The sequence below is a fragment of the Muntiacus reevesi genome, chromosome 19 (assembly GCF_963930625.1).
Source record: "Muntiacus reevesi chromosome 19, mMunRee1.1, whole genome shotgun sequence".
NCBI classification, from domain to species: domain Eukaryota; kingdom Metazoa; phylum Chordata; class Mammalia; order Artiodactyla; family Cervidae; genus Muntiacus; species Muntiacus reevesi.
Genome location: NC_089267.1, coordinates 14,509,154 through 14,525,164, shown reverse-complemented (window position 1 = coordinate 14,525,164; position 16,011 = coordinate 14,509,154). Strand labels below are relative to the sequence as shown.

Genomic DNA, 16,011 nt, shown 5'->3' with positions numbered 1-16,011 from the left:
ATTAGGCAACCACTGAATTAACACTGTTGCACTATGTTAAGATTATAACATAGTGCAACAAAACATAATGCTGAAGCTATAACCCACCCAGAGTTAATAAATGGATCATGAATTTAACAACAATGCCAATATAATCAAAAAGATTTCCAACTCTCATCACCTGAATGTGTACTCTCTGAATCATTCTCCAATGATTTCAGATGAGAAATAAATTCTCAACTCAGTTATTAAAAATGGGTCTATATATTTCTAATATAACTGAGAATATTCTAAAGCCAGTGCTACATCCCTAATCTACCTTTCAGACAACAACTCAAAACCCTTCACAGGTGTTAACAAATAAAACTGCACACTTACCAACACCTTGGGGCCGACTTAACCTTACAGGGTTACTTTCAAATTTTTGGACATGAGGTGGGTATTCTTTCCTAAAAAGGAAATTCATATAGTTTTATTCTAAAAGAAAAAAAAATATTTTTAAAATGAAAAAGTAGAGGGAATACTTACAATATGTTTATCAAAAGCAAATCATAGCTTCTTTGTTACATAAAAAGTGGTACTATAAAATAACACTATATTATGCAAACATACTAAACCTTAATACACTACAAGATCCCTAAGAGCAGTGATTATATTTTATTTAAACTGTTAATCTACGCCAGCCAACAGTGGGCAGTCTGTCAAATAAACATTTAATAAATGAGTCTAAATATTTATCCTTTCAAAGTAGTCGCTTTGGGAAGAGATATATATATATATCCCCCCAATGCACAATATTTTAGAATTTTTTATTTGGAACGATTTTCATAGTCCATTTATAAAAACTTAAAAAAAGAGAAAGGTTTGTAATATTTCATTGTCACATGCAGTTCTGAAATAAAACAAATTACTCAGTTTAGAATAAATATCTGCTCAATTTTGCTATAAATGTTTCTAGCTGCTTAAAAATCAATGAATAAAGGAAATAACGAGTGAATAAGATCTTGTTCTTCAGGGTAATTACAAAAGCAGTAAAAAAAAGAAGCTATATACAAAACCAGAAATCATGAAACAAGTATTCATACTTGTGTAGCACTTGTGTATGAATACATACTTGTGTATGAATACTTGTGACTATACAATGGGGCTATAATTATACTAATACTTTAAAAGTATATTACATTGTCAGCCTTCATACACAGCCAATTTTCAGAATTCTGAACAGGAATCCTTAGTTAACAAGGATCCTAAAATGTCAGAGAAGTCCAAATATACACCAGTTTGGGAGAAAAGCAAAAAACCTATAGCTAAATTGTGGGATAAAGCCATTAAAGAAGGAGATTTGCAACAGACGAGGGAGCTACAAATAGCTACTTCCTCATCCAAATGAAAGGTTCCAAAAATATTTTCATATTATTTAACAGGGGAATTAAAAGAGGTTACTCTGTTCTTTATAAATCCATTCGCACAAGTGATCAAACCTATCAGAAAGCAATACAATTAATTAAGCAAAAACTAAACAAAAATCCTAAAGGAGTTTTCCTTCTAAGGATTTCATATTTTTATAATGCAAAAGTCAAAGCACCTGAACTGAAAGCAAACTATGAAAATGACAAGAACATAATATGAGCAGTGACAGGAGTGCACTTTTGATAGCGGCCAGCAAACAGTGAGCATAATGTGCCAGGTACTGTTCTAAGTGCTTTGCATCTATTAATCACTTTGGCCTTCACGGTAACTTTATAAAGTATATGCTATTATTAGCACTTTACAGATGAGGAAACTGAGGCACAATGAGGTTAATTAACTTGCCCATGGTCACAGAACTACTAAATAGCAACACCAGAATCTGAATCCTCGCTAACTGCATCAGTATTGGTAAGTAATGGTATTTTCATTATTATCGTTAAACAGTATGTGGTCCAACTGGGTCATTCCCACACTCAAAATTTTGTGAGGATACAAATTGTGAAGATGGGAATTTGCCTCAGAGACAGCAGTACCAGTGCTATGAAAAGTAAGGTTTTCAGCTCTTAAGTACATTAAACTTTGAATAAAGTACATGTTTTTATATTCTACACATGTTCACACTAAAAATGATATAATATAGTCTTATCCATATACAATCAATTTTCAATCTGTTATAACTCAACACTGGAAAAATAAAAATATCAACTATAAAATACAACCGAGGCAATAAATTTGAAGCAAAATATGATACAACTACAGTAAACTCCAAAACTTCTATGTATTAGAACAGTGGACAACAGAAACAGTAGATATTCTTAAATACTAAGGATTATCAACAAGCAAAATGATTTGACAGAGTGGCCACAAAATCTGGAGATACAGATAATTTGGATTTTTGTCTATTTAAACCTGCTTTACTTATTCTGGGGTATGCTATAAACACAAGCTCATTCAGTAATAACTGGCATACATCATCTAAGACAACGTATCACAGATATAGAGAGATTACTAGTTCACTCAGCTCTCTGCTATTTGACAGACTGCATGGAACCATTCATTGCTGATGAGGAACACACACCACAAAGAATACATGTGTCATACAATGTCCATGACCATCATGCATTGTCATGTTAAAAATTATGTACATGTGCCAACATTTCCAAACTTTAAGGCCACTCTGTATCTGATATTTACTATATTTATCCCTATGCAGAGCAAATTGTTTTAAAAACTGTATTATAATAAGCAAATTACTAAAGTAAAAAGCATACCTTAATTTTAATACAAGAATACAAGAATTTAACAATAAAAGTATATGCTTAATAAGAGAATTAAAAGAAGTTTATGGATATAATCTTGTGTTTTGTTAGGTAATCAAATATAAACTTTTATGTTAATTTCTCAGTCTGAAGGTTCCAACACTCTACAGACATTAAAAATTTCAAACTTCAAACTAGTATGATGCTTAAGGCTAAGATTTAATTTCCCAGAGGATTTTCTTTCCTACCTTAAACCAAGCAGAAGCAGAGAAGTGTCCCTACCAGGTGGGAGCATTTTTTTTTTTTTTTTGCTTCTGAGAGTATGTGTTTTGTACAGAAGTTTTAGAGAACCTCATTTTATGGATCATGACAAGCTGTATAAAACTAGATACCTTTTTCCCCCTTCAGTGCAAGACTGTTCAAGTAACATCAGAATGTTCTGTTTATTAAAGGTTAGATAGACTTCAGCTTTGGAAGTCCTTTTTAAAAAAATAAAATTTAGAACAAATTTAGATTTACTGAACAGTTGAAAAGATAGTTCAGAATTCTCTTATAGCCCTTACGCAGTTTTTCCTAAAGTTAACACCTTCATTACCCTCATATCTATGGCAAAAAACCAAAAAAATGAACATTTGTACAAGGCTATTAACTAAATACCAGACTTTGTTCGAATTTTACCAGCTCTACCACTTTCCACTAATATCCTCTTTGTTCTAGAATACAATCTGGGAGTCACTGTTTTCCATGATCCTGTCTCCCTAGTTGTGCGTGCATAGCTCAGTCATGTTTGACTCTGTGCAACCCCATGTACTGTAGCCTGCCAGAATCCTCTGTCCGTGCCTGCCAGGCTCCTCTGTCCATGGAATTCTCCAGGCAAGGATACTGGAGTAGGCTGCCACCTCCTCCTCCAGGGGATCTTCCCGACTCAGGGACTGAACTGGGGTCTTCCGTACTGCAGGCAGATTCTTTACTGTGAGCGCCACTACGGAAGCAACTTCTTTGTTTCTCAGACTTAAACTGTTTTTCATGGCCTTGGCGCTTCAGAAGAGACTGGTTAGTTATTACAGAATACCCCTCAACGTGTGTCTGGTGTTTCACTCATGACTAGACCGAGCTTGTAGGTTTGGTGGATGTCTCATCACACTGTATCAGGGGTTACATGGTATCAATGATTTATAACACCAGTAAGGTTAACCGTGATCATCTGGTTAAGGTAATGTCTGCCAGGTTTCTCTACTCCAAAGTTACTTATTTTCCCTTTTCAATGTTCTATTTGGAAGCAAATTCAATTAATCCAGCCCACAAGAGAGGCAAGGGTACTTAAACTCTGAGACTTCCCTCGTGTCTCAGTGGTAAAGAATCCACAATGCAGGAGACGCAGGTTTGATCCTGGGTCAGACCCCCTGAAGAAGGAATTAGCAACCCAGTCCAGTATTCTTACCTGGAAAATCTGGTAGACAGAGAAGCCTGGTGGGCTATAGTTCATGGGGTTTCGAAAGAGTTGGACACAACCTGGCAACTAAACAACTCTACTTCTTCCTGAAGAGGGGAGTGTCTACACACATTATTTATTTGGAATTCTTCTGTAGCAAACAGCTGTCAATTTCACCCAATTCATTTTATGCAGCTTTCAAAAATTTTACATTAGTTCAGTAAGTAAATCACTTATTCAATCATTTATACCAGTATCACCAATGGATATTTATATTTTAGGTTATAATCCAATTGTTTTGGTTCTGGCCCTTGGGAGCTCTTTCAGTTGGCTCTTGTGTTCCTTTCCTGTGACCTCACCTTTTTAATTCTGATAAAATATACATAAAATTTACAGAAATATGGAATGCTTCACCAATCTGCATGTTATCCTTGTACAAGCGCCATGAAAATATCTGTACTGTTCCAATTTTAGTGTATGTGTTGTTGAAGTAAGCACCTTTTGGTTTTTTGAATTGGATTCTGATACTACAAGATACTCTAAGATTATTTTTTTTGTTTTCCCTAACCCATCCCTAGAATCAGCCATTTCTCCATGTTCCTTTTATTAGAATATTAGAAACCAGGATCTGAGTGCTGGTTTATTTTTAGTTGGTTTTAATAAACTCACTTTATAAACTGTTCCACTGCTGTAACTGATCGCAAAGGATGTAAACTTCTGTAACAAAAATTAAATGTCTATTTTCCATTAAGATCCATTATTCCAAACTTATGTTTAAACTTAAAATTTTTGAAGATTTATTAAAATTTCCCAAAGTTGTACTCTAACCAAAAACTTTTTTGCATTTTAAATTTTAGGGGAGTTTTATTCATTTCTCAGAGTATGTCCATTATGAAATGCACTCCTTTATCCTATTTAGTGCTTCTAATCCTTAATTTGGTCTCATTTGTTGCTAAAATTCTACTGAAGCTTTCCTTTTGTTTGCATCTTTTTTAACTTATTTTTAATTGGAGGGTAATTGTTTTATAATAATCTGTTGGTTTCTGCCATATTGTTTGCATCTCTTTTGACTCTAGGAGTCAAGAGACCCTTTATTTCCAAACCATTATTTTAGGAGCTGATTCTTATAAATAGTATGATACAGCTGAGTTTAATACAACAGATTTGTCTTTTAATAAATATATTCAACCTAATCACAATTATTAAATTGCAGCTGATAAACTTCATGTTTTCCTTTCAGCTTATCTTATGAGTTAGTAGTTCTTTATATTTGTTTCATTCTTTCCTCTTTTTTCCTATTTTTACTGACTTACACAATTACTTTTCTTTCTTTTTAAATTTATTTATTTGGCTGCGATGTGTCTTAGCCGAGGCATGTGGGATCTAGTTCCCTGACCAGGGATTGAACCCAGGCCCCCCGCACTGGGATTGTGGAGCCTTAGGTCACTGGCTCACCAGGGAAGTCCCCACAATAACTTTTCACTTTTTTTTTTTCTCCTCTGGTTAATTTAACAAATACAATAGTTACCTTCCCTGTCTCAACTCTTATTTCAATTGCACACTATGTTCATTAACATGTTATCAAGATTCCAACTATTTCCTCAAGCAAGATATTCTACACATCCCAAAGACATAAAGATCTTTAAAATCCTTTCACTTCCCCATCCTATCCCATTTAATCCCTCTCCCAAGAAAAGCCATAAGATTCCTTTTACCTATGTCTTTCTACCTAATTCCTAGACTTTGCTGAGCTCTTAACAGTTTTGAACAAAGATTATTACTGATATTCTATTTGGTAAGTGAAACAAGCTTAGCCTCAATTAAATACCACATAAATCATACATAAAAGACTATTTTTTAAAAAATCTCAGATATTTATCAGGTAGTAAGTAACATTTCTCTACCTAAAATGCACTGAAAGTTTTCAGTGAGTGCACCAATGTAAAACTCAAACTCTTGAGATCATCTTACAAAGTCTTTTAATGATCTAGGGGTTCTAGCTGACCTTACTAAACCAATCCTCATAACATTTTCCCCTTTGCTCCCCAAGTTCCAGCCACAAGTTCCTTTTTTCTGTTCTCTGAACATACCAAACTCATGCCAGCATTAACATCTTAGCACCACCTCTTTCCTATCTGAAGAAGCCATCTCTATGATCACTGTATCTGAGTTTACATTCAGTTCTTGGTTAAATGTTAGCTTTGTAGCTGGAGTTTCTCTGGACATCTAAAGAAATCATATTGTCACATTATATCACATCATCCAACTATATTTTTTTTTCAAATGTACTTTTAAATACAGAACTTATTATTAGGTGCTTTACTTATTCATTATCAGTTTTTGCCCATCAAAATGTAAACTACAGGAAAACCAAGGTCTTGCCTGTTTTGTTATCACTATATTCTTATGCCTAGAACATAACAGCCACTTGATAAATAGTTGGAAGGAATAAATGTATGTAACTAAAAGGCAGTATGTAATTGGAAGTGTATTTATCAGGTCAAACAATTATCTAAATATTGCAGTACAAGGACGACAATGTCAAAACTGAGCCACTGGCTACCATGCAGCCACCACAAAGGAATTCAAAATATCAGCCTATGTGAAAAGAATATAATTCAGGCATGGTAAACTAAGCTTTTATTGATTAAACAGGCTAGCTGGAAGTTGAACACACCTGTATTCTCTGGTCTGTTTACTGTCCTACTTCCTTTTTAGACCTTTTCTAATGTTTCCATATTTCAACCACTGTTTTCCTCACAGTAAGCTTTATTATGTGTCAAGGCGTATCATTCTTCTCTTCCCTCACTTACTCTTTTTACAAAATTAAGACTTGCTCTTCTCCAATATTTACTCTTCGAAATAAACTTGAGTCAATTGGTCAAATTTCCTAAAGTAACAGTCAACAGGATTTCTGACTAAAATTCCATTAAATTTATCTTAAGGAGCAACGCTATCAAATAATCAACCAGGAACCAAATATATACCTCAAATCAGGTTCTTTAGGTACATTTACAAGGGAGCTATACATCATTAATTTTATTATTGAATATTTTTGGTCTTTTCAATATATACTTCAATTGATCAGAGTGAATTAAAAAAACCTTATTATTAGTCTTACAATCTAGTATCTTGCTATACTCTTATTTCTCAGATATCAAGATAGTATTTTATAAGGCTAATATAAATTGGTAACACCTGTCTGCAAAACAATTTGGCAGTACCTATCAAGAGCATTAAAAGTATTTGCAAAGACTCCTTCCCAGAGATTTATCTTAAGAGACGTATTTAGAAATTTACATACAAAGTTGTTCATCAATGTGTCATACGCAACAGTGAAACACACCCAGACATGGGCTAATGGGTGAATAAATTATGTATACCTGCAGGACAAGCTAGTATGTGATCATTAAAAATCATTTTTAGAAGCCAAATTCACAATATGCAGCAGTACTTTTATTATGACCCCCTGTTAGATATACTTAAAAGACACAGGAAAAAATATTGTAAAAGAAATGTATAAAGATGCTAGTGATGTATTTTCTATTTTAAGAACTTCTTAAAAATTATAAAATATTTCATTGTAACAGTTGTCTTTTCAAACATACCCCATATTTAAATAAACATGTCTAGTGTTTCATATTCTTTTACTACATTCTTTTCACGTTTGTACCTTTCTGTTATTTCAAAATTCTGTATAATATGAACATACTATTTATAATAAAATATTTTTAAAACTTTTGAAATTACTACATGCTCATTTCATAATGGGTCAACAGTCTATTTATGGGGGGGGGGGGGGGAGTTCTAATACCAAATTAAGTATTCCAGGTTGCTGGTGCCAGCATGTACACTGTATTCACAACCCACTGTCCAAGAGTCAGAAAAGAAGTCACTTAAGCCACCAATGTCACTCACAAAGAAAAATGGCAGCAATTTTTTAAAGTTTGAAAGCTCTGGACCTTAAAATCATTGTTTATTATTTATTCCAGCTTGGTTTCAAACCTAAAATATACCTCATTGTGCCCAGTATATAGTTTAACCTTTCACAACTCCCTATCTTTCATTTATTAGATAAGCTATCCGCTTGTAAAGCAATCATTTAGTTAAGGGATATGTTAAGGGATAAAGATAAAAGATTTTCTATCACTCTTCAAAGGTCAGAAAAAGATGTGACTTTGCCAATAAGAAGGCAGGGGGAAAGGCTTATGTGAAAAAAAAGCTCCAGAGTAAAATCTACTGACAGAAAATTTCTCAGCTTAACTCTGACAAAGATAAAATTTTAGGTGAGAATTTTAGGTGAGAATCCAAAGGATTAATGGACTAAATTGAACCTAACAGTAACAAAGGTGCTAAATAAAGCACTCCAGTGTTATGTATGTATTTTATAAATACCTGCTGCTTTATGCTAGTCCCTGACAGTAATGTTGGTACAAAAGACAAAGAATTTCAGTATCCATTATAGATATTTCAAACTTTACAGAATATATGTCACTTTCAAATAATTATCTCATTTGTTCTTCACAAATCTGCTTCAAAATTGGGCAAATATCATTATTCCCATTTTAGAGTAAGTTATATGCCTACTGGTAATGCTGCTTACTTAATTCTATACCTTTTGATTCCTATTCCACTATTATTCGAACAAGAATATAAGCTCCAAGAGGGTAGGAACTTCTGTCTGCTCCTAGAAGAGTGCCTTGGCACACAGAGTCACTAAAATATTTGCTGAATGTATCAGTGAATAAATTTCCACAACAGAAATATGCATAAGAAGCCAAATCAGTGGGGAGAAAAATCAGTTTAACCCTCCAAGGCTACTGGGAGAAAGAGAATAAGCTCTATACTATTCTGATAATATAACAATACCTGCATTTTACCTACTATAACACACAGGAAGCAATGTCTATTTCTATAAAACAACAGTCTGGTTCATGTGTGACTGTATAGTTATCTAATGTGTATTCTTCAGCAATTTTATTAAAAACATCTTATTAGTGGTCTTCCCTCCAAAATGAGTCACTTATGAGTTAAAAATTTTAAAGACATAAAATCTATATCTCACAAGAAATAATAATTTAATCAAAGAGAAATCGAAAAATAAATTTTCTTTTCCAGGAGATAAGTAATAAAATATCTGCACAACCCATTCATTTAAAACATATAAGAACTGTGAGGTATTTCAGAATTATAAAATAATATGCCTAAATCTTTTGCTGACAGAATCACCTTTATAATTCAGGAACTTGGTGTTCATGAAGTAAGATGAAATATATAGCATTCTACAAAATACTCTAAGTTGTCCTCTTTGCTTCCTCTACACCTTTAAACAAAATTATACAGTCAAAGTCACATAATTAAATCAAATTATAGAATGTCCCTTCTTTTGACTATCACCAATGACACAAAAGTATTGGCTTAATACAAGGGCTGTTTACCTGTTTTGGGAGGGGAGAATTCATAAAAGGTTCTTGAGATTCAGGGAAGCAAGAAAAAAAGATACGCACATGCACAAAAATTTTCACATATACACATTGAGGAGAATGCTATTCTTAAGGGCATTTGTTTCAAAACAACTACAATCATTTCACTATTCAAAGAAATGTGTTCTTAAAAACTTGTTTCTATGTTATTTACATTATTCAACATTTCTGCTAAAGGATGATATGTCTGCTAGAATTATTACAAAGGGAACAAATAAGGATCATAAAATTCTGTCACAAATTTTTGGGTCAGAATAGAGTTTTAACTCCAAGCTTAAGGTATTCTTCTCAATTTTTCACCTCACTCTAATAAAATATTAAGCAAAAATATTATCAGTAAGCTACAACAAGAAATATTTATATTATGGAACTGAAAATAACTTTACTACTAAGATCCTGAAATACTTTAAAGTAGTTACACATCAGTATAAACATATAATAATCATTCATGGAAAAACGTATGTTGAGAATTACGGTGAAATATTACTCACGTAAGGCAAATATCATGGTGTGCTATTAATGTTTCCTTTGATTAAAATAATTAATAAGCCTAATGATGAACTCTAATTCAGTGATTTTTCAAAGCATATAAATAATATGATATTTTCTGTTGTATCCATGCTCTAATTTCATCAATATTAAGCTTACCTTTCCTTTTGGTCCAGACTGCTTAAAACATGAAAAAGAAAAAAAATGTAAGAGGCAAGACCTCATTTTTGATATATCACTGTAGTTTTAGTAACTGCAGTCAATAAAGCAAAACTATGATTTACTTGTTTTAAACACATCACATATGTTATATATTAGTGCTTTCAATCCTGTCAGATATGTAAACTGGTTTTCAACTTTTGTCAGTACAGAAATTAATTTATATCTAAACATATTTAAAGAAGAAAAAAGGATGTATAAAGATCAAAAAATTCTTGAAAGAGATTTAACGATATAACATTTGAGGATGTGTGTTATTTAGAGTGGTTACAGCAATAGTCTCCAAGGAACAATACTATTTTCTAAAAGCTATACAATTTTTAGAGGTCCCAATCCTGTTATCAGGTGTGATTACAGTAGTCCCATGGTTATCTGTATGGGACGGGTTCTAGGATCCCATGCAGATACCAAAACGGTGGGTGCTCATGTCCCTTATGTAAAAGGGTATGGTATTTCCTCCCATATACAGCAAATCATTTCTAAATTATTTATAGTACCTAATACAATGTAAATGTTATATAAACAGTTGCAAGCACCAGCAAATTCAAGTTTTGGTTTTGGGAACTTTCTGGAATTTTTTCTTTGAATATTTTTTATCTGGGGTTGGTTGTATCCACAGATGTGCAACCTCCAGTTACAGAAGTCCAACTGTATTTGCTTCTGAGCAAAAAAAAAAAAAACAATAAAAATTTAAGGTTGAAACTTTTCCACAAAAGCTTTATATTAAATACAAATATACTATATGGCTGGGGACACTAGAAAAAACCCTGGGACTAAAAATCGTGGCCTCTAATCAGAAGTCCAAAGTATAAAAGGTCCACCCTTTTACACAGTTCATGGAAAATTTAAAAAGCTATCAACATCAATTACTCAAGGGTTTTTATAAAACCCTCAATTTAGAATAAGAGTCACATTCTACAATTATTCCTATTACAAAGAAAACTAAATATTCAGAACTGTAAGCAAAACATAGTTAACAAAAATTTCTGAATCCCCATATTAACTCCTGAATTCCTATCATGTGAAGCATACAAGCAAAATATCCATTCAGTCCTGGCAAATTAAGAAAAAATAATATGGTAAGTTGGTTTTACATAAATAACATTGAAAGAAACACTTATCTCTTTAAAACAAATTTTAATGATAAGGAAAAGAATTATTACAAACTTACATGAATACCATATTTGAAATTTTACTTCTGTTATTTAAAAAATGTGATAACCTGTATAAGATAAATTTATATTGGACAAATGACAGAAAAATGAAGGAAAATTATCTATCATAAACCTATAAAAGTGAAACAAAATGTAAATGTAAAAGCTCAATCTGTCTGTCCTTATTTATTTCTTGTGGTGTTACATTTTTAGAAAAAGTAAAATGAAAACCAAAACTCAGGCGTTAATGCCTAATCTAGTCATTTCCTAATCGACACTGTTGTGCCCAGAGCTCTCACTGAGAAGAATTCGGTACCACAGACAGTAAAAGAAAGAGGCAGAAAACACAGCAGAAACAGAAGAAATGGGCTTGGTTCTTTCCAATAAACCAAAGGAGTCAGGAAGACAACAAAACCCAAAAATATATACATTCGTGTTCACGTCTCTTACACTTGAAAAAAATGCATTTTGTATGATGTTTAACTTAGAGTTAGGGTAGTTTTCTAATACTCTTCACCTCAATATGTGTTTATTATCAAGCCCTGCCCTAGAAGAGCTTATATATTGAAAGAGAAAGAAGGAATAAAAGAAGGAATAAAGTTTTTAAAAAATGAGACAGGAAGCCATTATTGGTAATGTAAGACTTCGTAAAACTGTTGACTTAATGTTCCTTTTGGACTACTTCTGCTCTTAAAATTCAAAAAGAAAACAAGCTGATTGATTCTGGTTATCTATGAAAAAATTGATTTTGGACTTCAATTTGGTCAAAGTGGTACTTTTCATTAATAATGAAATCTTGCTCACTCCAGGAGCCATTTTCCCATTTATGAATTATATATGCTTTTGTAAACATTCATGTTCCCCTAGGGTCTTTTTACGTCTTTCTACCTAGCTTTAAAAAAAAAAAAAAAAAAAAAAGGCGAATATGTATACAAAACATAAATCAATAAATAAGCTCTTTTTCCAAGTCTGGTTAAAGTTAGGAGTGGAGATGGTACAGTTATAAAGATTTTAATTTTCTGCATTTCATTTTTTTCTATACTATCTGCATCATTGCTAGTATATAAACAACCTATCTTTTAAATATTAATTAGCATTTGGAATAACAATAAGAAACCAGACGCACCCATAATATCTTCCAAACAGTAGCTAATCTGATCTGATACTTTAACACTTCTTTCTTTTAGATTAAAAAGGTGTGATGTACTTACTTCAATATCTTACAAATTATTCAAAATCTAGGTCTGATTTACTTAAGAGACAGGTTACACCACTCACCCCAGGAGGCATGGATTATGTGTGTGAATTACTAACTAGTGACATTGCCTTTAGATTCAAATCAGAAGTGAGAAAATAAGAAAAATTAGGTGAAACTGTAAAAGCCAGTGTGCTTTTACATATCTCAGGCCTGACAATTGTGCCAACACTACACTAATTAAAACCAAAAGCTTGCTAGCTATCATCTTGGGTGAAGGCTTTTTTCATGCCCATTGAAGACGTGGTTTCTACCCCATGGAGTGTTCTCTTCTAGCCAAAACACTCAAAAGCTTCTTTAATACTTTCTTTGTGAATTTTTCACTGCTATAAATAGTACTACACATACTTTGTATATTGGCTACACTGTACTCACCAGGTAAACATTTGTTTGTTACTCTGTCTTCTACCCTAACCAAACTTGAGTTTTAAGGAAAAAACTGTCATACTCTTCTTTGACTACTCTGTACCTATGTATGTAGGTACATATATGTAGCATCCTGCATGCTTAATCGTGTTCCACTCTTTGCAACCCTTTGGACTCTAGTCTGCCAGGCTCCTTTGTCCATGGGATTTTCCAGGCAAGAATACTGGAGTGGGTTGCCATTTCCTCCTCCAGGGGATCTTCCCAACCCACGGAATGAACCTGCGTCTCTTGTGTCTCCTGAACTGCAGGTGGATTCTTTACTCACTGAGCCATAGGTATGTAGCATAAAATCACTGAAAACTTTTGAAGAAAGGAAACTGGGAAAACTCTCAGTTGACTGGTGTTTGTATGTCAAAATCTTTTTAATGACAGTCACACTGCAGTAGCACTAAGAAATATTTATTCCATGAGAGAGAAACATAAGGAGAATCTGTCCTGTAGACATGACACTTCACAGTTTTCTTTAATGCCCCTACTTGTTCTTCACTCTGTATTTTCACTCAGGATAGTTTTTTAAATACAAATTAAAACAGGTTTTTAATTTTTCTAAGAAACATTATTCTACTAATAAATACCACTCCTATTAACAGAAACTAATTTTTTATACAGGGGCATAATGTATAAGGTAATGTATACCTTATACATGGCAAGGTATAAGAGGTGCCATGACATAGAATAAAAAAAAACTCACAAGCCAATTCCCAAACTGATATCAATTTTTAACATTATCAATGAAGAAAGGCGTGATGGGGAGAATAAAGCATAGTGTAAATAATTCTAAACTAACAGATAACTTCTAAACCAGTAATAATTTTGGTTGTAGAATACATCACTTGATTATAAATTAGTATTTCAACTTATACCTCATTTTGAGAATAGAAAGTAGATTTTTCTCAGTGATGAATTATATCAATGTGATCAGCATAAGAGAAACAGTGTGTCTATCCTTCTAAACTTCTTTCTTCTCCTTAATTACTTTCCTTTTATTGTTTCTTCTCATATGGTGCTACGTGTAGGCCACAGAGCTTGATTTATAAGGCAAGTTAATTTTTTGGTATGTATAGTAATTTGTCCATCTTCTTAGCTGAATTTCTAAAACATCTTATATTAAAACTATGAAAAATAATATATTTAGGCAAAGAAAAGATTTTCTTATAATGCTAAAGTATGAGAAAAATTTAAGATTTTTAAGTTGAAACTATGTTATAGCAAATACAGCAAGGGTAAGAGTCAGGACATGTTTTCTCAATGAAGAGCAGTCTAGATCAGCAGTCTAAAAACTGAAGAAAAACATCTAGTACATATTTTAAAACAAACATCTAGCACATATTAAAAAAACCTTTAAGTTTTACTAACTATAAAAATTTAATGCAACTATTCAAAATGCAAGAAATAAAGAGATAAATTATTTTGCAACTGTTGGAGCCTAAAAATTTTTTTGTCAGCTGAAATTGACTAAGAACTGAAATTCAACTGAAACTTCATTACCATCCAAAAATGGTTATGAATAACCTCAAAAGCATTTAAGAACATCAACTATTACACTATCACTTGCATTATTTCAAGATTCAAGTAGTACTTTCACAATCAATGAGAACAGTCATATTTATGAAAACACAAAAATTTCTCATTTAAAACTAACAATGTGATTTACTTTGATACTATGAAATCTTATAAACCTTACAAAGAGAGTAAAGTAATAACTATAGCTTGACTCATCAGAACTAAACTACCAGCTGAAGACTTCTCTATCAAATGTAAAAATCAGCTTAATTTAACAGGAACATAATCCAAGAGAATGGCTTTTACTTAAAATGTCTCTATTTACAGACTGATTTATTTAAAAGTAGATATAAAATAATAAACTTGTAGGGCATGAATTGTACCAGAAACATGAGTATCTCTTTAGAGACAATGCAAACACAGTGAAGTTCTAGAAAGTAAGAAAAAAAGGTTTTTTTAAAAAAAGGCAGTGACCAACTCTTATTAAAGAGGATGATAAGTATATACTAAACAATGGTAATTAGAATCCTTACCTTTGGGCTGCTGTTTTTACTATTGCTATCTGTGCATTAGCATGAGGAAAACGTCTTACAGTTCCAGAACATAATGATGAATTTTGTGTATTTTCACTACAGAGTCAAGAAACAAAGAAAAAATTAAACAGGGAAAAATTACATATACATAAGAAAAATGCATCCTTTAAAATCTGAGGACACACACAAAAAACTTTATTCCTTATAAGAACTTTTTTATACATAAACCCACTGCCCATGTTAAGTTTTCCAATAGTTTCCACTTTCTGAATTTGTCTCCAAAATGTTTCCAATCCAGTTTATTAAAGAAGGTGAAGAGTAGAACATCAGAACAGAAATGAGGAATCCTAAACGTATGTTTCACACTGTAATATTTCCTGTAAATTAATCTAGATATATTTCTTCTTCTTCTCAATTTAGGAATGTCCATTGAGGGGAAAAAAAGCTTTTAAACTATATACTATGAATATACAAAGCTTTCTTATGTGCCAAAATAATAAGTGCTAATTATAAAAAAAATTAAAAGTGCTAAATTCTACTTTTGAATCTCCACTGACTTGAAATTATTTAGCCTTTATGTTTCTCAGCTGACTATAAACTGAGAAGGTAAAAATAAAACAGTGATTTCAATCCTATTTCTGGGATATGCAATAGACCAATCATATCAGTAACAGTGGTTCACTATAACAGCAACTAGGAAAGATGAATTCTATCTAGAAGTGGACTAAGAAATCTCAAGGAGAAAGAAAACAGAAGGAGTCCCTCATTGAGAGTCCTGCAAGAGAACTCACGGGTCATAGCAAACATCC

General features: G+C 32.5%; 1 protein-coding gene and 1 non-coding gene across 9 annotated transcripts in view; both read right to left on the bottom strand.

Moving 5' to 3' along the window:
- SENP6 (SUMO specific peptidase 6) overlaps window positions 1–16,011 on the bottom strand; it is a 129,095-nt gene that overhangs the window by 63,851 nt on the left and 49,233 nt on the right. For 3 of the 8 annotated variants that reach the window (XM_065911598.1, XM_065911603.1, XM_065911601.1), the window contains 3 exons: window positions 15,203–15,298; window positions 10,272–10,292; window positions 358–428 (listed from right to left, as the gene is read on the bottom strand). In XM_065911598.1, coding sequence (XP_065767670.1) covers window positions 358–428; window positions 10,272–10,292; window positions 15,203–15,298 — 188 coding nt within the window. Of the gene's footprint in view, window positions 1–357; window positions 429–10,271; window positions 10,293–15,202; window positions 15,299–16,011 lie in introns of those variants that run through there. The other 5 variants (XM_065911599.1, XM_065911602.1, XM_065911600.1 and 2 more) reach the window with 3 other exon arrangements.
- LOC136150993 (U6 spliceosomal RNA) lies at window positions 4,535–4,638 on the bottom strand. The gene has a single exon (XR_010659980.1). It is a non-coding gene; the product is annotated as a U6 spliceosomal RNA (small nuclear RNA).